We start from the raw sequence: 21,371 nt of genomic DNA, 5'->3' as shown, positions 1-21,371 counted from the left end.
ACAGTCGTGAGTGTTTCAGGAGTAGAGCAGGAAGCAGCCTTATGGGGTATGAGTGTTGTTGCCTATCCTCACTGATTGTGGTCTGTTGGTCAGGAAGTCAAGGATCCAGTTACAGAGGGAGGTGTTGAGTTCCAGGGTCTAGGAGCTTTGAAATGCGGGAAATGAGATGTTCGACTGAGGCCCTTTCTGCTCCCCCATGGCTACTTTGGAGAAGGACAGGGAGTGTTCTTGCAAATACCTACCCATAAAACCGATGGGAACAGACAAGCTGCTGGAAAAACTCAGCGGGTCATGCAGCATCCGTGGATAAAAAGGGATGATCGAGTTTCAGGTGGAGACCCTGCATCAGGACCAAGAGTGTAAAGGGATGACAGCCAGTATATAGAAGTGGGGGGGGGGGGAGGGGGTGGTGGGTGAGACAGAAGCTGGTAGGTGATAGGTGGAACCAGATCAGGGACAGATGGAACCAGGTGGGGGAGGAGATAGGAAAGGTGAACCAAAGAAGAAGCCCAGGTAGATGGGTGTGAGTGAGAGAGTGAGAGAGAGATGCGTCTGGGCAGCGGTGGGGGGTGTGGTTAGTCAAAGGTGAACAAAGGGACAAAGGGAAAGGAACCCCGAGTGGACTGGTGGGAGCAGGTAGGAACACAGGAGGAGTGGTCATGTGAAACTGGATTGGTCAATGTTCATCTCATTGGTCTGTGGGCTACCCAGGTGGAAAATAAGGTGTTGTTCTAGTCTGTGTTTGGCCTCGCCAATGCAGTGGAGAAGAACAAGGATGGACAGGTCAGTGTGGGAATGGGAGTTGGAATGACATGCAACTGGGAGCTTGGGGTGGCCATTGGGGACAGAGTGCAGGAGGTCTGCAAAACAGTCACCTCGTCTACGCTTGGTCTCACCAACCGAGAGTAGGTCATGTCGTGAGCACTGAATGCAACAGACCAGGTTGGAGGAGGTGCACGTGAATCTCTGCCTCACTTGGAAGGGCTACTCGGGTCCTTGGACAGTGGTGAGGGAGGAGGTGTATGAACAGGCGTTGCACCTCCCATGGTTGCAGGAGAAAGTACCAAGAGACAGGGATGGGTGGGTAGGGAGGGGTGTACAAACCAGCTCATGGATGGAGTGGTCCATGCAGAAAGCAGGGAGGGAGGGAGAGAGAGAGGGAGAGGGGAAGATGTGGCTGGTGGTGGGATCCCACTAGAGCCGGTGCAAGTGACGAAGGGTGACGTGCTGTATGCGGAGGTTAGTAGGGTGAAAGTTAAGGCCCAACAGAGCTTTATCTCTGTTCTGCCTGGGGAGGGGGTGGTGAGAACAGACCTGCGGGAAATGGAGATCTATGAGAGGGTTCCATCGACTATGGCAGAGGGGAAGCTGCATTTCCTGAAAAAGGATGTCATTTCAGAAGTGCTCAAACTGGTTTCCTGGCTACCATTGCATGGCTGTTTGGGAGATCGTGTTGTGCCAAAACTGATCGCTGTGTTTATAACAGTGACCGCGCTTTAAGTCTGCATCGTGGGTTGCAAAGCTGTCTGGGACATCCTGTGGCTGTGAAAGACACTACAAAAATGTAAGTCCTGCTTCCTTCTCACCACATGTCGTTCAGTACTAACTCGTCCTTGCATGTTGGCAAATATTACTTACACTGTGCAAACCAATAGCGTCCTTTATTTCTGTTAATGTGCTTGTTGACAAGTATTGCCCTGCTAATGCCCGTCTACAACAGCAATATTTTGCACTTGTGTGTCTCTGAGTGAGCAGCAGGTGACAGCAAGTTTAAATTACAACAGTGTAATGGGTACAATCCAACATTATTGCTACACAGTACAGGAACCTGATTCCACACAAAAGCTGTTGGCTTGTGAAGGGGAGGATCCACCTGGTACATCGTTTGGAAAGTCTTTGGGAAAACCTTGAAAATTGTTCAGTTTCCTCAGTGCTGCATGCCAAGAAAATAAGTAATGAATGGAACACATCAAGAGTTAAATATCTGACACCCAGAGAAAGTTTCATTCAGTTGAAAGAAAGGATAAATGGGAATAAATTAACCTTCGGGATGGTCTGGAAGCAGAGACACTGTTGCTATTAACCAAGTCCTCTCTTACTTAGTGGCAGTAGGGTGGAGATTAGTGTGGTGTCATACACCCTTCTCCTAACTGGGAATAAATCAGAGTTGACTCACAGACATAGTCTTGACTGAAGGAATGGACTTTCTCCAGTTGCTGGACTGCTCTTCCCTCGCCTTGCTTGTTTAAGACTGAAATGAGGAGGCATTTCTTCTCCCAGAGGTTGGCGACTCTTTGGAATTCTCTGCGGAGGTGCAGTCACTGATATATTCAGGGCAGACCGACAGGCATTTGAACCACAGGGGGGTGGAGGGTTATGGAGAGATGCAGAGTGGGAAAGTGGTATGAATCAACACCAGGACCAGGCTTGAGGGGCTGACTGACCTACTACTCCCCCTGACGAACAATTCCAAACCACCCATTGCAGGGGAGGCTGTAAAACAGATCCGTTCACAAACAGCCTCAGCGGGAATGTTGGCAGAGACTGGGGGAACTTGGACCGTTCAGCCCCTCTAGTCACACAGCATGGAAACAGGCCCTTCGGCCCAACTCATCCATGCCGACTTAATTGTCTACATGAACTAGTCCCACTTTTCCCATGTTTGGCCCATAATTGCTCTCAACCTTTCCTAACCATGTCTTTTAAATGTCATAATTATACCCGCCTCTACCATTTCCTCTGGCAGCTCACTTCACATACCCACCACCCTCTGTGTGGAAAAAAGTTGATCCACAGACCCTCTTTAAATCTTTCCCCTCTCGCCTTAAACTTCTCGTTCTGCGTGACAATCTGACGGCAAATTGATAGATGGTGCAGGCTCAGTGGGACAAAGACCTGCGTCCACCCCATACAGTCGACTGATCAGACCACGGTGAGCTGCATCTAAGCTCATCTCCCCACCCTGGTTCAGTATTTCTCGATACTATCACCCAGCAGAAACAGGCGGTGCCTTCCGCTGCCATTCAGCCCCTTGCATTTTCCATCTGTGACTGTGGTCAGGTCCTCTCTCTCACCACGTTGCATCCCAGATGCTGATGGCGAGTGTCCGCAGGTCTGTCTATTCTCTGCAGGACAGGAGTCCTCCTGGTGGGTTTACTCCAGCTGGTGTAGTTTGGACTCGGCTCTTGGAGCTGGGATTTATCCCTCGCCTCTGGACCGGTTTGCAATCCTTCTCCCAATGGCCCGGATGAACAGGTGGATCTCACAGGAAAAACAGGAGATGTGTTACCGAGAGTGTCAATATTCACATCTCAGTGTTGGAACCGAGTTTCCACTGAAAGGAAGTTTATAAAACACCCAGAAGCAGTAAAAGTTTCCATGAATGTGAGAGGTTGTCTCAGCTGGCTGCTTGCCCCTTGGGATGGATGTCCGGTGAGCCCTTCACTGGAGAGCCCCAGGCTACAAGGAGGTCCAAAGGCTCATCAGCATCTTCCCTCAGGAACTGGGAGCCACGGCCCGGCTCAGCTGCAGTATCCGCTGGGCCCAGAGGTTTGCTACTTGTCCACCCAACTCTGGAACCAGGCGGCTGAGCGGGACATGGGGTCCCACTGGGGTAGAGTCCACGTCCGGTGGGAGACTGCTTCATCGCTCCACGGTTCCCGTGTCCGCTCATCCCGAGGATCTTAAAAGCAGCAGTTTATCCTTGGCACGTACTTACACACGCTCACTGAAGCACACACTGGCAAACAGCTCACTGGTATACACACACAGACACACTCACAGGTAAACAGCTCACCGATATACACACAGACACACACGGACACAGACACACTGGTAAACAGCTCACTGGTACACACACACACACCAATACACACTGGTAAATAGCTTACTGGCATACTCACAGACACACACACTCACCTATACAGACACATATACTGACACACTGATAAATACGCTCACTGACATGCACCTACACAGGCACACATCGCTTACACAAACATAGGCACGTTAATGTACTCATACACATTCACTGAGGTACACACTGGGAAGCACACAGACACAGCCCTCACTGGCACACACTAACAGACATGCTTCTCGTTAACAGACACACTCACTGACATAAACACAGACACACTCACTCTCTCTCTCTCTCACACACACACACAACCGTTTACCCTGAAAGTGCATTGAGTTGGGCGGAAACGGGTCCCCAACGGTGAGTCTCTCTGCAGTTTAACTCACGGTTACAGCCGCCATTCATTTATCGCTCCCTTCTGTGTCCTGTTCCGGCGTGCGGAGCTCCGCTGTAAGGGAGCCGTTCGCTTCAGGCGCGTCCACTCCGTGCGCGTCCACTCCGTGCGCGTTCACTTCATGCGTGTTCACTTCAGGCGTCAGGGTTTCCACTGTAAGGGAGCCGTTCGCTTCAGGCACGTCCACTCCGTGCGCGTCCACTTCAGGCATCAGGGTCTCCACTGTAAGGGAGCCGTTCGCTTCAGGTGCGTTCACTCCGTGCGCGTCCACTCTGTGCGCGTCCACTCCGTGCGCGTTCACTTCATGCGTCAGGGGCTCCACTGTAAGGGAGCTGTTCACTTCAGGCGCGTTCACTCCATGCGCGTCCACTTCATGCGTGTTCACTTCGGGCGTCAGGGGCTCCGCTGTAAGGGAGCCGTTCACTTCAGGCGCGTCCACTTCAGGCGTCAGGGGCTCCACTGTAAGGGAGCCCTTCACTTCAGGCGCGTCCACTCCGTGCGCGTCCACTTCAGGCATCAGGAGCTCCGTTGTAAGGGAGCCGTTCACTTTAGGCGCATCCACTTCATGCGCGTTCACCTCAGGCGTCAGGGGCACAGTTGTAAAGGAGGCGTTCACTTCAGGCGCGTCCACTCCGTGCGCGTTCACTTGCGTCAGGGGCTCCGCTGTAAGAGAGGTGTTCACTTCAGAACTGGGGATAATCTCAGCATGTGGGGAAGGACCAGGGAGCCCCAACCTCCCCCCACCCACCACCACCAACTACCCCCACCACCCACTACGACTACCCCCACCCGAGCTCATAAGGACAATGACGAGATTTCTCTCCCCCCCCCCCCATTCCACGCCAAGTCTCCGAGGCTCAACCCGCCCCCTCCCAGAAATTCCCGCGTACATTCCGCCCCTTCCAAATCTCCCGCGTGCATTCCGCTCCCCCCGGAATTTCCCAAGTATTTTTCCAGCACTTTCCGCCCCAGGAATCTCCGGTTCAGTAACAGCGGAGTGGTTTAATCGTAGGATCCAGTTACCTGCTGACGTTTGCTGCTCTTGCCCGTTAACTTTCAAATATTGCACTGAATTCCGCTGGGCTCTAGGAGAGAGCAGGATATGGAATTAAGCCTTCATTGTTATATGGGGCAGGCACAATATTCCCCATTATCCTGAGACCGGCGCTGTTTCAGGCTCAAAGACCAAAGTCGCCCAACTCCTACCATCACCTCCTCCCAACCTTAGTTGAAGAGGGATCTGTGTGTTCTAGTGCATGAATCTAACAAGGTAGCGGGCAGGTGCAAAAGGTAGTTAAGGCAAATTGGCCTTTATTGCAAGGGGATTGAAGTATAGACTTAGGGAGGTTTTTCCTATAGTTGTACAGGGTGTTGGTAAGTCCACACCAGGAATACTGTGCATAGTTTTGGTACCCTTACCAAAAAAGGATCTATTAGCATTGGAGGCAGTGCAAAGGAGATTCACCTGGCTAATTTCTGGGAGGAGAGGGTTGTCCTTTCAAGAGAGGCTGGACAGTTTGGGTTTGTATTCTTTGGGAGTTTGGGAGGAGGGGTGATCTTATTGAGATGTATATGATCCTAAGGTTGACAGGGTAGATGGTGAGATGTTTTCACCAGTGGGAGTGTCTCTGGAACAAGGGGGCCAAGTTGCAAGGGGCTGGTCATTTAAATGGAGATGCATAAAAATGTTTCACCAAGGCTGATGAACCTCTGGAATTCTCTACCCAGGAGGGTTATGGAGACTAAGTCATTAGAAATATAAGACTATTGAATGGTTCCCTCATACAATGAGGTGGACTCAGATCTCACGATCTACCTTGTTGTGACCTTGCACCTTATTGCACTGCACTTTCTCTGCAGCTGTGACACTTTACTCTGTGCTGTTATTGTTTTTACCTGTACTAACTCAATGTAACTGCTCTGTGTAATGAATTGACCTGTACAATCAGTATGCAAGGACAGGTTTTTCACTGTACCTCAGTAAAGTGACAATAATAAACCAATACCAGTACCAATTTAAGTTTTGAGGGAGATAAATTGTTGAATGATTGAGGGTTAGGGGGAGCAGGAACAGGAGTTGAGGCCAGCATAGATCAGCCATGATCATATTGACTGGCGGGGCAGGCTTGAGAGGCCGAGTGGCCTACTCCTGCTCCTATTTTCTTGTGATATGTGCTCTTGCTTTCATTTTAGTGCTGAAATACATCTGAGAACATAGCTGTCTTGGTCAACGTGGCCAAGACTTGGATTACCGATGGAAAACTCAGTCCACCAGGTAGTTTTAAGAAGCCTCCTACAGGAGGAATGGGAAATGGAGAGATTTAGGGAGGGGAATCCAGAGCCAGCACTCCCATGGTTCGTGAAGATTGGCATAGATCGTGATGGTGTGCATGAGGGTCCTCATGAAGCTGTGGTTTGAGGAGGGTCCAGGCAAGAAATGAGAACCCTTAATCATAGGTGGACCAGGGTTCCTGGACCGGTGGGTGATGGGAGGGTTCTGGAGTCCTGGTGAGCTGGGGTATAGAGTGACTGGAAGCTATGAAGCCAGCCAGGAGACAGTGAAATAATTGAGTCTGGAGACAGCCACAGTGGTGGATAGTAGCTTCAGTAGCAGGCAGCCTGGGTTAGGTGATATTGGACACAACAGTGGAGAGGACACTGTGTGACGGGGGCTGTTTAACCGATTTCACTGGGTGCACATCACGTTGTACAATGTTACACCACATGGTATAATGGGAGAAGGTAGAGTCAATAACATACCTGATTCCCATCAGGCTTCCGAGCCTGCCTTGGGACAAAACATCTTCCCTGAAGTTCTCAGAAGAAAAGAACTTCATTTTGAAGGAAGGTGATTTAGATTCTGTGGAAGTGCAGCAACAGAGGGTGCTGACGGCTGCAATAACAACTCAACCGGCCATTATACTTGTGAACAGAACAAGCAGGTGTCAAGAGATTCTTTCACCATTCCTCACCCTCTGCTTATCCAATAGAGTGCAGCCCCACCACACCTAATGGAAGGCTTTCCGTTATTCCCACCCATTCTGACCTCCAAGGTGTCATCAAGGTGTGTCCAGTTCCCTTAGTGTGCTGCTCCCACCATTGTGTCCTTCTGATGATCCTGATTGGACAGTAATTCCCATTCCCATAAAGCTTGCTGGGTAAGACGTTATCCTCGCTAAGTACTAACTTGGTACATTAGTTTAACTTTAAGAACAGTTCAGTACACTGAATAGGAAAAGATTACAATTCTTGCATCGTACCTTTTGCTTGCTGAGTTAAACTCTACTTTTCCTGAAAGAAAGAAAAGATGTATTGTAAGCACCGTCTCGCTGCTGATTAGACATTTCCATTACCACACTGTCACCATGGTGACTTAATTTAGTGCACGGTCTCATTCAAATGTTCAAAGATGGGCCAGCCATATAAATATTGTGTCCAGGAGAGCAGGTCAGAGGCTAGGTATCCTGCAGGAAATAACTCACCTCATGACACCCAAAACCCTTCCACCATCAGGAAGGCACAAATCAGAAGTGTGATGGAGTAGTCTCCACTTGACTGAGTGCTGCACCAATGGTACAGAAGAAGCTTGTGACCAACCAGGACAAAACAGCCAACTTCACTGGCACCTCATCCACTACCCTGAACATTCATTCCCTCCAACACTGGCACACAGTGACCACAGTATGGACCATCCTCACCCAGGCTAATCCCAACAGTACCTCTCATACCCATAACCTCTACCACCAAGAAGGAGAAGGACTTCAGATGGATGGGGTTCCCCTCCCAGTTATGCACCTTCCTGACTGATCACTGCATATCACTTTACGGTCTTGAGATCTCTACAGTATCCCCTCTCCCCCACCCTCGACCCTCTGTCCCTTACTTCCATTTCTGCTGCATCAACCCATTTAAAACTGAGGTACATGGAAATTTCTTCTTGCAGAGAGCGGTGAATCTCTGAAATTCTCTGCCCCAGTGGGTGGTGGGAGCTGGATCATTGGAAGTATTGAAAGTGGAGGTGGACAAATATTTGATAGATCGAGGAATAGAGGGGTCTGGAGAAATGACACAGAAGAGGAGTTGAGGCCGGCACAGGATAGCCATGATCACATTGAATGCCGGGGCAGGCTTGAGGGGCCGAGTGGCCTACTCCTGCTCCTATTTTCTGGTGTTTTTGTGCACTCTCCTGCTCTACCAACCACTCCCCTCTGGGTCTCTCCTATTCCCCAATTCTCAATACCTGACTTTGATTCCTGCACCATCACCACCCTCCCATTCATCCACCACCCTTCTTCCTGCTGGTGGTCACCAACTCCCCGTCCCCATTCCCTATTCCCAACCATCCCAAGTCCTTTCCTATTTACCATAGCCCCTGGGAATCTCCCTTTAATTTCCCACCCCTGGGTCCCTTCCTCCCGGTTTCCACTCTGTCCATCGCCCTTCTACCCCTCAGTATCCCCTCACTTCTTCCCACCTCACTCCTTCACCTAGACCAACCACTGCTGTAACCTGGATCCTCGAACCTTCCCTCCCTTCCAAAACTTATGTTGACACCTAAAATTTATCTTTGAAGTAAATCCAGTGCAACTTAACCCTGGTGACATTGTTTTATGTACTCCACGACGTTTTCTCCTAATCCCTTCCCCCTCCCCTCAAAAAAACTCACCGCTCTTCCTCCTCCGGATCAGTAAGATGATAGCGATCAGCATTACCAGAACGAAACTTCCAACCAGAATTCCAATGATGTAAATGAGCTGGTGTCGGCTCTGCCCTGTTTTGGGCAGATGGACGGACTGGGTGGCATTTCCTTGGTCATTTACCACCAAGCAGGTGTAGTTCCCTCCGAGCTTTGGATGATGTAGTTCTCCCAGGGTCTGATACTCGCCCGGTCCCAATGTTACTGGAGTGTCACTGCTGTTCACAGGAAGCCTCTTGTTGTGGGGATCGATCCATATGATGTCTGGGGAGGGTTGTCCCTCTGCCAGACACTCTACAGTAGAATGTGTGGCATTAATGACGTTAACAGATACGCGGAGGATGACGGGCACGCCTGAGAACAAAGAAGATGGACATAGTGTTAAAGGAAGTTGCCGATGCATGGAGTACAATGAGCTGGTGTACTTCAGACAGGAACCCAGCTTCAGTGACTCACAGGGCAGGTGACCAAAAATAGAGCTCGAAAAAGGAAGTTACAGAATTGATACTTCAGTGTCACTCGAGAGGAATGAACTCATCAGAGGCTGGCCCTTGAGTGAAGTCATGCTGCAGGTGGTGCGTTCAACTCATGCCTCATGGGCCCTCTTGCTGAATGATCCTGATTCACTTTTCCGTGCACTGAGAGAGCAGATGAAGACAGTTCTCCCCAATTTCAAGGGAAATATCTATTCCTCACACTAAAAAAAGATTATCTGGTCATTAACTCACTTCTAAATTGGTAAATTGGTTTATTATTGTCTTGCATTACCATCTTTACAGATCAATTCATTACACGGTGCATCGAGGTAGTACAAGGGAAAGCATAACAGAATGCAGAATAAAGTGTTGCAGTTACAGAGAAAGTGCAGTGCAGGCAGACAATAAGGTGCAAGGCCATAACGAGGTAGATTATGAGGTCAAGAGTCCATTTTATCATACTAGGGAACCGTTCAATAGTCTTATAACATTTCTCGGTGCTTGTGTATAAAATCATAAGGGGCACAGATAGGGTGAATGCACACACTCTTTTTCCCAGGACTGGGAATCAAGAACTAGAGGGCATAGGTTTGTGAGAGGGGAGAGATTTAATAGGAACCTGAGGGGCAATCTTTTTACCCAGAGGGTGGTCAGTATATGGAATGAGCTGCTCGAGGAAGTGTTTGAGGCAGGTACGTTGGCAACATTTAAAAGGCACTTGGATGGTACATGGATTGGAAACGTTCAGAGGGACATGGATCAAATGCTGGCAAAAGGGACCAGCTTAGATAGGAATCTTAGTCAGCATGGACCAGTTGGGCTGAAGGGCCCATTTCCATGCTGTATGACTCTTATGACATATTGGCTGCTGGGTTTTCCAACACTGTAACAGTGGCTAGGCTTCAATAGATCCTTCAGGTACCAGAGGATCTCATGCAGTGAGAATGAGGGATTCAGAAGACCAGAGGGATGACCACTTCCCCCACCCCCTCACAGACTGGAACACAGCAACAGGAGGGGGGCCACACGACCCTTGAGTCTGGTTCACTAGTCCTGAGATGAACCCTGATCTCTGCCTTAACCCCACTTATGTTTATATAAAGTCATACAGTAATACAGCATGGAAACAGGCCCTTCAACCCAACTTATCCAGGCTGACCAAGGTGCTTATCTACACTAATCCCTGCTGCCTGTATTTGGACAATATCCCTCTAAACCTTTCCGATCCCTAATCGTCTTTTAAATGTTAGAGCTGGGAGTTGTGGGTACAATTGATCCTCCTTGGCTCCATAGCCCCATGGGGTTATGGAACCAAGAACATTCTTGTGTGGGGTGGTCAGATGCAAGGCTGGGGAATTTACAGAGGTAGACATGGTAGAAGCAGGAGCAATGGTTCTTGGAATGTTGCACTGGGATCTAGGAGACAATAAAAGGCAGCAGGGGTTTTGGGGGGCTTGCATTTGTTGCTGGCAAGACCAGCATTTATTGCCCACTCCTAATTGCCCTTGAGAAGATGGGGTGAGACACCTTCTTTAACCACTGCAGTCCTGGTGAAGATTATCTCAACTGGAGCTTGAGTTATGAGGAGAGACTGGATAGTCTGGGACTGTTTTCCCTGGAGCGAAGGAGGCTGAGGGGTGACCTTATAGAGGTTTATAAAATTATGAGAGTCATAGATAGGGTAGACAGTCAGAATCTTTTTCCTAGGGTAGGGAAGTTTAAAACTGAAGGGCATTGGTTTAAGTTGAGAAGGGAAAGAGTTAAAGGGAACCTGAGGGGCAAGTTATTTATGCAGTGGGTGAATGGAACGAGCTGCCAGAGGAGGTGGGTGGGTAAAATTACAACATTTAAAAGACAATCAGAAAAGTACATGGATAGGAAAGGTTTAGAGGGATATGGTTCAAATACAGGCAACTGGGATTAGCATGGATGGGCACCTTGGCCAGCCTGGACAAGTTGGGCCGAAGGGCCTGTTTCCATGCTGTATGACTCTGTGATTCTATAAACATAAGAAAGTAAGTGCCGTTGAGGAGGCAGTTCCAGGATTTAGACCCAGCAATGATGAAGGAACTGTGACATATTTCAAAACCAGGATACTACATCCCTGAACCTGGTACTTAGGCTGGTGATAGTGGGGTGGGGGATCTACCAGGCATTAATTGTTGTGTTTTCATGATATGGGTTGATCCATTGCAGTGGTTTGCTGGGCCATTTTAAGGCAACTACAAGTCAGTGGGTGGGCAGTCCCATGAAGGCAAGACTGGGTATGGACAGAGGACGTCCTGCCCTGAGGGATGTTACTGATCCTGACTGGATTTTTTTTAGGACAATTAATTTGTTTCATGGTCATAAATAGCTTTTTATTCCAGATTTACTGAATTAACTAAATTTAAATCCCACAGCTGACGGTGTGACGTTTGAAGGTGTCGCTCTTGGATGACTGGTTCAGGACCGTAACCACCGTGTCGATGGGGACTGGGTGATGTGCAGTACACCAAGGGTGTATGGAGTGGTCAAGTGAGGAAGGCACGGCTGGCAGAATGGCTGACACGGACGATGGCAGCAGGCAGTGTCATGGTGGTAGAAGCAGCCGGTCCTTGTACTTACTGGATGCTGAGTGAGATTGAACGAGTCCCTCAGATATTGAACAAGTCCTTCAGACATGCAACTGATTCAACTAGAGACAAAAGGCTGGGGGGAGGGGGTCATGGTGGAAGCCAGGGCTCAGAGGTCACTGTGGTGGGGGGAGAAGGGATGATGCCTTTGGTCCTCCCAGTTTTCATTACCTGGGTATCCCAAAGATGGAGGCAGGGCCCCAAGCCTGCACCCTTGGGTGCTGGACAGGGTCACGCAGGAAGAGAAGCCATTAGCTGCTCTAGTATAGGGGAAGGCAGGGTGAGGTGCAGAGAGCCCCACTGAGCTGGAAGGTGGAGGTGCTGGAGGAAGAGCTGTAACGGGCAACGCTGAGGGATGCAGAACGTACCTGAGAAAAACAAGATTCCATGCCTTAATGACTACCGCCCGCTGGCTCTGACATCCACCATCATGAAGTGCTTTAAGAGGCTGGTTATAACACGCATTTAACTCCAGCCTCCCAGACAACTTGACGTACTGCAATTTGCCTACCACCGAAATAGGTCTCCAGCAGACGGCATCTCCCTGGCCCTACACTCATCACCAAACTCTGAGACCTGGGACTCAACATCTCCCTTTGCAACTGGATCCTTGACTTACAGATAGGCAGCAACACCTCTGCAATGATTATTCTCAACATTAGTGCCCCACAAGGCTGTGTCCTCAGCCCCTTACTCTACTCCTTATACACTCCAAACTGTGTGGCCAGATTCTGCTCTAACTCTATCCACAAGTTTGCAGATGATACCACCATAGTGGGTCGTATCTCAAATAATGATGTCGGAGTACAGGAAGGAGATAGAGAGCCTAGTGACACAGTGACATGACAACAACATTTCCCTCAATGTCAGCAAAACAAAAGACGGCAGTGCACATGCTCCTGTCTACATCAACTGTGCTGAGGTCAAGAGGGTTGAGAGCTTCAAGTTCATATGAGTGAACATCACCAATAGCCTATCCTGGTCCAAATATGTTGACGTCATGGCAAAGAAAGCTCACCAGAGCCTCTACTTCCTCAGGAGACCAAAGAAATTTGGCGTGTCCCCTTTGATGCTCACCAATTTTTATCGATGCACCACAGAAAGCATCCTATCTGGATGCATCATGGCTTGGTACGGCAACTGCTCTGCCCAGGACCACAAGAAACTGCAGAGTTTTGGGACACAGCCCAGCACATCATAGAAACCAGCCTCCCCTCCAATGGACTCTGTCTACACTTCTCGCTGCCTCGGTAAAGCAGCCGACATAATCAAGGACCCAACCCACCCAGGACGTTCTCTCTTGTCCCTCTTCCCATTGGGCAGAAGATACAAAAGCCTGAAAGTAGGCCCCAGGCTCAAGGACAGCTTCTATCCCGCTGTTATAAGACTATTGAACAGTCCCCTAGTACAATAAGGTGGACTCTTGACCTCACAATCCACCTCGTTATGACCTTGCACCTTATTGTCTACCTGCACCGCACTTTCTCTGTAGCTGTGACACTTTACTCTGCATTCTGTTATTGTTTTACCCTGTGCTACCTCAATGCACTGTGTAATGAATTGATCTGTACGAACGATATGCAAGACAAGTCTTTCCACTGTGACCATAATATTTTCAATCCTAATTCCAAAGTCTGACAGCAGGAATACATCTCAGATTTAAAAGGTGCCACTAACATTATAAATGGCCTGAAGTGCTTTTGGAGAATCCATACTGTGATCATGTTATTTCAAAATGTTAGATCCAGTCATGACAGCAGGGGGGCAAGAGGCCAGTGTTGATAGAAACATGAGAGAGACACTGATGGAAGGAGGGATTGCAGAAGAGAGAGAGGGTGAGGGTGAGAGAGGGAGAGAGAAACTGACAGGAGAGAGAGTGTGACAAAAGGAGGAAGGAGGGGGAGAGGAGCTGACAGAGAGGAGAAACACACAGGAGGAAGTCGTGTGAGAGAGAGACTAACAGGAGAGTGAGAGAGAGAGAGAGACTGATAGGGGAGAGAGTGTGAAAAAGCAACAAGAGAGGCTAACAAGAGGAATGAGAGATAAGCTGACAGGGTGAGAGAGAGACACAGGTTGTGAAAGAGAGGGTGCTTAGCAGGAGGAAGGAGAGAGAAGAGAGAGAGATAAACAGAGAGAGAGAGAGAGAGAGAGAGAGAGAGAGAGAGAGAGAGAGAGAGAGAGAGAGAGAGAGACTATCACCATCTGTCCAGCATCCCCCCCGTTCCTGTCGTATTTACCCAGAACTTCCAGGGTGATCCCAGGGTTGGTCTCGGCCATGAAGGTGGAAAGCCCCTGCCGTTTGATTTCCACACGGCAGAAGTACTGATCGTTGTCATTCAGCGTAGCGTTCTCCAACTCCAGAGAGGCATCCCCCTGCCTTGGGTCCCCGGCCAGTCTGTACCGGCCATTGATGTTTGTGTAAACTGTGTTTTCAAACTCCTTGCCGCCCTTGCTTCTGTTGGTCACGTTGAACAAAACTGGCCCTCTGTAAAACACTTTCACCTTCCAGATGACGACAATCTCGACAGTCGTGTACTCAGCGTAGGAGGACTTGAAAGTGCAGGGCAAAACCGCCGAGCTTCCAACGGTACCTGACGCTCTGCTCGGGACATCCACGGCTACGGCCACTTGTTCACCTGCGCCTCCTTCAGGAACAAAGAGTCTGAGCATTAACAAATGGCTCGTCTTGGACAATCAACAGCATCACAATGCAAGGAGAACAGAACCAACAGAATTAAATGATAAATAAAACAAAGGAAACTTCAAACTTCTGGCGACTGCTCTGCCCAAGACTGCATTAAACTGCAGAGAGTTGTAAACGCAGCCCAGTCCATCATGCACCAGGCTCCCCTCCATGGACTTCGCCTACACTTTCTGCTGCCTCGGTAAAGCAGCCAAAGTAATCAGAGACCCCACCCACCCCGGACATTCTTCTCCCTATATCCTTCCTATAGCATGTAGCGGTTAGCGTAACGCTATTACAGCACCAGAGACCTAGGTTCGATTGCAGCCGCTGTCTGTATGTTCTCCCCGTGTCTGCGTGGGTTTCCTCCTGGTGCTCCAGTTTCCTCCCACATTCCAAAAACGTACGGGTTAGGAAGTTGTGGCCATGCTATGTTGGCGCCGGAAGTGTGGTGACACTTGTGGGCTGCCCCCAGAACACTCTACACAAAAGATGCATTTGACTGTGTGTTTCGATGTATGTGTGACTAATAAAGAAATCTTATCTTATCCCATTGGGCAGAAGACACAAAAGCCTGAAAGCACGCACCATCAGGCTCAGGGACAGTTATAAAACTGGTGAACGGACCTCTCATACGCTAAAGATGAATCCTTAATCTCCCAATCTAGTTCGACATGGCCCTTGCTCTTAATTTGTCTACCTGCACTACACTTCTCTGTAGCTGCAACACTATATTCTGTTTCCTTTTTACTACCTCGATGTACTTGTATGGAATTTTCTTTCTGGCTGGCATGCAAACAAAAGCTTTTCACTGTATCTTGGTACATGTGACAATAATAAACCAATACCAATACCAAATTAAACCATAACATTATGAGGGGCATAGATAAGGTGAATAGTGAGCAGCTTTACCCCATAAAGGAGATGTCCAAAATTAGAGGGCATAGGTTTAAGGTGAGGAGTAAGAGGGTTACAGGGGATCTGATGGAAACTCTTGTCATCCTGAGGGTGAGGGGGGGGGGTGAAATTAATGTAGCTGGGTACTTGGTGATGAGCAAGATGTGGTAGGTCAAGTGCTCCAGGACTTTATGATTACTTACAGCACCATATCATCGACTCCCCTTCATGTTGTAGTCACCTCAGCACCTTCCTGTCCACTCCGCAGATCATAATTCACCCCATTCTCTACCTCCCCATGCTTCCCGCATGGTTGATTCTCTGCCATTTTACCAAACCCGTTAGGCTACGTGACTTCAGTGGGATGTCAAGAGGTGAGGCTTGTGTACAGTTTTGTTCTCCTTCCCCAAAGAAGGTATGTCATCCTTCGAGATGTTGGGATGACAGGTCACTGGATTCATTCCATAGATGATGTCCTACAAGGAGTCATGGCGACCAAGACTCTTGTTGAAATGTACAAAATCCTTAAACGTATTTATAGTTCATCCAGCTGAAGGACACGGACATCACTGGCAAGGCCGCAATTATTCTACATCCATAACCAGTCTCTAAACAGATAAATGTCAACCATGGGTGGGTCTGTAGTCAGACGTAGGGCAGAAGAACATTCAGAAACTCACCTGGTTCACTAGGCAACAATCCAGTAGTTTCACAGCAACTAGTACTAGTCTTGTGTGTTAATTTAAGTTGTGATTAATTAACTGAACAGAAATTGTCCACCTGCTGAGGTGGGATAATAAGATCATTGCTGATCTAATCCTGGGCTCAACACCACATTCCTGATCCCCTCCCTTTTTGAAAGGTTGAGGGTTTTGGGGATCTGGCATGGAGAAAGAGTTGCAGCCTGGGGTACATCAGGCATCATCATATTGACAGGTCTGAGGGGCCGAATGGTCTACTTCTGCTCCCATTTTCTTCTTCTTTTTAACCCGTTGTTGATTTTTTATACCGTTGTGTTCTGGGACGTGCTGGTCTAAAGGGAATTTCCAAACCTCCATATCAGGTTGCAGGGGACAAGAGTGGGCCTGCTAGGACCGACCCCTCAGCAGAATGACCTCTGAACAATCCCTCAGCAGAATGACCTCTGACCGACCCCTCATCTGAATAACCCCTGAATGATCCCTCAGCAGAATGACCCCCGACCGACCTCTCAGTAGAATGACCTCTGACCAACCCCTCAGCAGAATGACCCCTGACTGATCCCTCAGCAGAATGACCCCCCGACCGACCCCTCAGCAGAATGACCCCCAACCGACCCCTCGGCAGAATGACCCCCCGACCGACCCCTCAGCAAAATGACCTCTGACCGACCCCTCAGCTGAATGACCCCCGACCGACCCCTCAGCAGGATGATCCCCGACTGACCCCTCAGCAGAATGACCCCCGACCGATCCCTCAGCAGAATGACCACTGACCGACCCCTCAGCAGAATGACCCCAACACTACTGACATATTGTGGAGCAAGAGTAAACCTTATTTCAAGTATGAAACTTTCGAAAGTCCCTTTAGACCAGCATGTTCCAGATCACAACAACTTTGCTCTGGCAAATACAGGGGTTTAATGCTGAAAATGTTCGTCATTAGCTACCACACTTACCCGACACCACTCATTCTCTCTTCACACAGAGACAGTGCAGAAGGGATGCACCAAGGTGTTGCCTGAAGTGGAAGGCTACAGTTATAAGGAGAAACAGTGTTTGTTCTACTGGAACACAGGAGATTGAGGGGTAACCTTACAGCGGTTGATAAAATTATGAGAGGCATAGATAGGGTAGATAATCAGTCATTTTCCCAGGACACAGGGAGTCTAGGGCTAGATTCTCCTGCCCTTTCTAAGTACACAGAGGGGCATTGTTGAGCAGAGTGGTGGCAGAATTTAATTGAGACAGGTGTGAGGTACTGCATTTGGGGTGTTAAATGCTCGTAGGGGAGTCTATTAGAGGTTACAGGGTTAAGATAAAGGGGAGAAATTTAAAGGGGACCCAAGAGGCAAGTTTTTCACACAGAAGGTGGTGGGTGTATGGAACAGGCTGCCAAAGGAGGTGGTAGAGGCAGGTACAATGACAACATTTAAAGATATTTAGACAGGTCCATGGATGGGTTTATTATTGTTTCATGTACTGAGATATGGTGAAAACTTTTGTTTGCGCACCAGCCAGACAGATTGTACCACACGTAAGTACATCAAGGTAGCACCAAAAAGAAAAACAGAATCCAGAATACCACCGAGTTTTGGAAATTGGGAAATTATATAATACGTCGGTGAGGCTGCACTTGGAGTACTGTGTATAGTTTTGGTCACCCTGTTATACAAAGATGTTATTAAACTAGAAAGAGTACAGAAAAGATTTACCAGGATATTGCCTGGACTTGGGGGCCTGAGTTACAAGGAGAGGTTGTGTAGACTAGGACTTTATTCCCTTGAACATAGGAGATTGAGGGGGGACCTGACAGAGGTGTATAAGATCATGAGGGGCATAGACAGGGTGAAAGCACACAGTCTTTTTCCCATGGAGAGGATGCTTAAAACAAGAGGGCATAGGTTTAAGATCAGAGGTGAGAGATCTAATAGGGACATCGGGGGCAGCTTCTTCACACAAAGGGTGGTGCGTATTTGGAATGAGCTGCCAGAAATAGTGGTTGAGGCGGGCACATTACCAACATTTAAAAGCCGTCTAGATAGGATAGGTTCAGAGGGCTATGGGCCAAACCCGGGCAGATGGGACTAGCTCACTGGGCAACACAGTCAGCATGGACAGGTTGGGCCGAAGGGCCTGTTTCCATGCTGTGTGACTCTGATAAAGCGTTACAGCTATGGAGAAAGTGCGTTGGGCAGGAATGGAGTGGAGGGATCTGGCCCTAATGCGGGCATGTGGGATTAGCGAGAGGCATCACAGTGGGCGTGGACGAGGTGGCCGTTTCTACGCTGTGTTTCTGTGCGAGTCACAGATTCCACAGGGCGAGAGAATGAGTCATGGGGAAGTTGTGATCTCCCCATGTGACTGAAAGCTGACGTTTTTTGCAGCGCGTTTAATTCCTCGGCAAACCCCGGTACGTGGCTGAGAGTCGCTTGTCACAAGACGCGAACGAGGCAGGAAACCCCCACAAATTCCCAGCAACATTCTGGCGTCCCGAGGTAATGAAATCACTCGGACAGCGTCTCCCCTGAGGAAAGGACTTGGATTACTGAAGTAGTTCTGGTTCACGCCGCTCTGGTCAGTTTCATACCCCGCTCACGGGCAACCCCTTCTGCTGCTCGCCGCGCCCTGGTGCTGAAACCACCACAGTCCCCGAGCAAGCAAACCCGTGAGAAGTCCTTTCTAGTTTAATCTAAACCCACTGCCTTGCAAATGTTTCCATTCTCATTATTTGACCCCCCCCCCCTCCCCACCAGCCAAGGGTGGGGGGAGAGAAGAAGGCGAGGTCCCCAGATGAAAATGGCTCTGGAGATAAAGGTTAAGGGGGTGGGGGGGGGGGGGCGGAGAGGGGTTGGGGAGACGATGGTTAGTCCCTAAAATTTGTCTGACACAGACTGTGGGCCGGATGGTTTCTACCGCTGAGTTTTGAATGGTTCTGATTCAATCCTCGATATCTGAGGGACTTTCCCCCAAGTTTTCATGCGCCAAGGATGAGTTCGAGAGCCGTCATTCTACAGCCACAGAGGGGCTGGGAGCCGTGCAACGAAACACCCCTTCACATCATGGTACCAATCCCCCTCACACACCCACTCGTTGCTGTTCTAACCCCACCACCCTCACCTCTCTCAACTTCTGGGTGTCGACCCTTCTGCATTTTGTAAAGTTCATTTTTCACCTGAACCCGAAATGTTCATCTATCTTATACAAAGACAGCAACCTCCAGATCATAGATAGGAGGCCCTGTTCTGCTCTGAGCCCCTTGAGAATGTTGGAGGCAGCATTTCCGCCCCCTGAATCTGCTCCAATTTTCAGTGACGGGTTTACACCTCAAACCCCATTTACCAATCTTTGCCCCGTGTTCCTCAATACATTCACCTGACAAAAAAGTCTGTCAATCGCTGCACTGAAAGCTCCAACTGAACCCTCAACAGGCGATGTCCCAGAGGACTAGAGAGTAGCAAACGTTTTGTTCAAGAGAAATGGGGATAATCCAGGTAATTATAGGGAAGTGAGCCTCACATCAGTGGTAGGGAAGCCGTTGGAGAGGATACTGAGAGCTCGGATTTCTGCACATTTGGAAAGGCATGGCCTACTTGGGGACAGTTAGCACGGCTTTGTGCGGGGCAGGTCATGTCTTACAAACTTGATCAAGTTTTTTGAGGAGGTGACAAAGGAGCTTGATGAGGGTAAGGCAGTGGATGTTATTGGTTATTGGTTTATTATTGTCACTTGTACTGAGGTACAGTGAAAAACTCGTCTTGCATACCGATCGTACAGGTCAATTCATTACACAGTGCAGTTACAGTGGGTTAGTACAGAGTGCATTGATGTAGTACAGGTAAAAACAGTAACAGTACAGAGTAAATATCTACATGGACTTTATTAAGACATCTGAAGGGGCCTTGATGGTAGGTTGAATCAGAAGATTAAAAAAAAGTGAGGGGCAAGTTTTTTACACAGAGAGTGGTAGGTGCCTGGAATGGGTCACCAGGGGTAGCAGTGGAAGCGGGCAGTTTGGTGGAGATTAAGAGGCTTTTAGACAGACACATGAATATGAAGGGAGTGGAGGGATGTGGATGATACACAGGAGGACATTTAGTATAACGTGGCATCAAGATGGGCACAACATTGTGGGCCGAATGGCCTGTCCAGTGGTGTACTGTTCTATGTTCTATCATTTAGCAGGGAGACAGGGATCTAGTATTCTACAAATCTGATTTAATTCCTGGCTGTTATTGTTTTACCCTGTGCTACCTCAATGCACTGTGTGACGAATTGATCTGTATGAAGGATATGCAAGACAGTTATACGTGTGACAATAATAAACCAATTTAGTTTGAGCCTGTTTTTGATTCCCCTCCCCCCCCCCCATGCCAGAGGACATGTAGTTTGTCACCCTCAGTCTCTTTCACAAGGAACAGAAAGCATGACACACACCATGTGCATGAAACGTTATACTCGTTCTACGCTGTTTGTAGTCTCTACCGATCTCAATCTAACCCTTGGAAAGATATGACAGGATTTTAAAACAGTTCAGCGTTTAAGAGAGAGAGAGAAAGATCCGGATATTAACACTTACCGGTTTCCCTGGTGTGACTGGGTTACTGAGTTACCTGACCCGACCATTAGATGTGAGAGGGAGCGGGGAAAGTTACCTACCGGAGCCGACGACCGCAGTCAGGAGCAGCAAAGAGACCGGGAGAGAAGGGTAGACCATCCTCACGCCGTGATTCGGACGCACTGTCTCCAAGACAAGGTAGAGCAGAAAACTGCGTCGCTTCCTCCCCGGCGGATCTCGACTGTCGCAAAAACCGAAAGTGAAGAGGCAGTCAATTTCCTGCTTGCTCACAGTGAAGTCCCCGCTGAACTCCAGGCGAAGGATGAGGACATTGTCAGATGGCCCGCCTCTATGGGGAGGAGTGGTCCGGCCAGTCCCACCCACCGCGGGCTCCCCATGTTGAACGGCGTGGTCAATCGGACCTCAGGCCCACCCCCTGCCCCCCCCCCCCCCCCCCCGGCAGGGCGCTCGGGACCCTGCCCGCCCAACCGTGGAAAG

General features: G+C 49.1%; 1 protein-coding gene across 1 annotated transcript; it reads right to left on the bottom strand.

Moving 5' to 3' along the window:
- Positions 1 to 1,300: 1,300 nt before the first annotated feature.
- Positions 1,301 to 21,272, bottom strand: LOC127572887 (uncharacterized). Its single transcript, XM_052020612.1, has 6 exons — positions 20,975 to 21,272; positions 14,275 to 14,682; positions 8,917 to 9,300; positions 7,511 to 7,541; positions 5,274 to 5,335; positions 1,301 to 4,913 (listed from the first exon to the last, which is right to left on the bottom strand). Exons 1-6 carry the CDS (start codon positions 21,030 to 21,032, stop codon positions 4,258 to 4,260), a joined length of 1,599 nt encoding a protein of 532 aa, XP_051876572.1. The 5' UTR covers positions 21,033 to 21,272; the 3' UTR covers positions 1,301 to 4,257.
- Between the last annotated feature and the right edge of the window lie 99 nt (positions 21,273 to 21,371).

This window comes from Pristis pectinata, chromosome 7 (genome assembly GCF_009764475.1).
Source record: "Pristis pectinata isolate sPriPec2 chromosome 7, sPriPec2.1.pri, whole genome shotgun sequence".
Lineage (NCBI taxonomy): Eukaryota > Metazoa > Chordata > Chondrichthyes > Rhinopristiformes > Pristidae > Pristis > Pristis pectinata.
This window is presented reverse-complemented; position numbering and strand designations above follow the sequence as displayed.

Coding starts and splice junctions, on each gene's coding strand:
- LOC127572887 (XM_052020612.1), bottom strand. CDS start 21,032: ATGGTCTACCCTTCTCTCCCGGTCTCTTTGCTGCTCCTGACTGCGGTC. Junction 5,336..7,510: donor TTTAACTCAGCAAGCAAAAG/GTACGATGCAAG, acceptor GCTCTCTCCTAG/AGCCCAGCGGAATTCAGTGC. Junction 4,914..5,273: donor AGAGCAGCAAACGTCAGCAG/GTAACTGGATCC, acceptor CCTCTCTTACAG/CGGAGCCCCTGACGCAAGTG.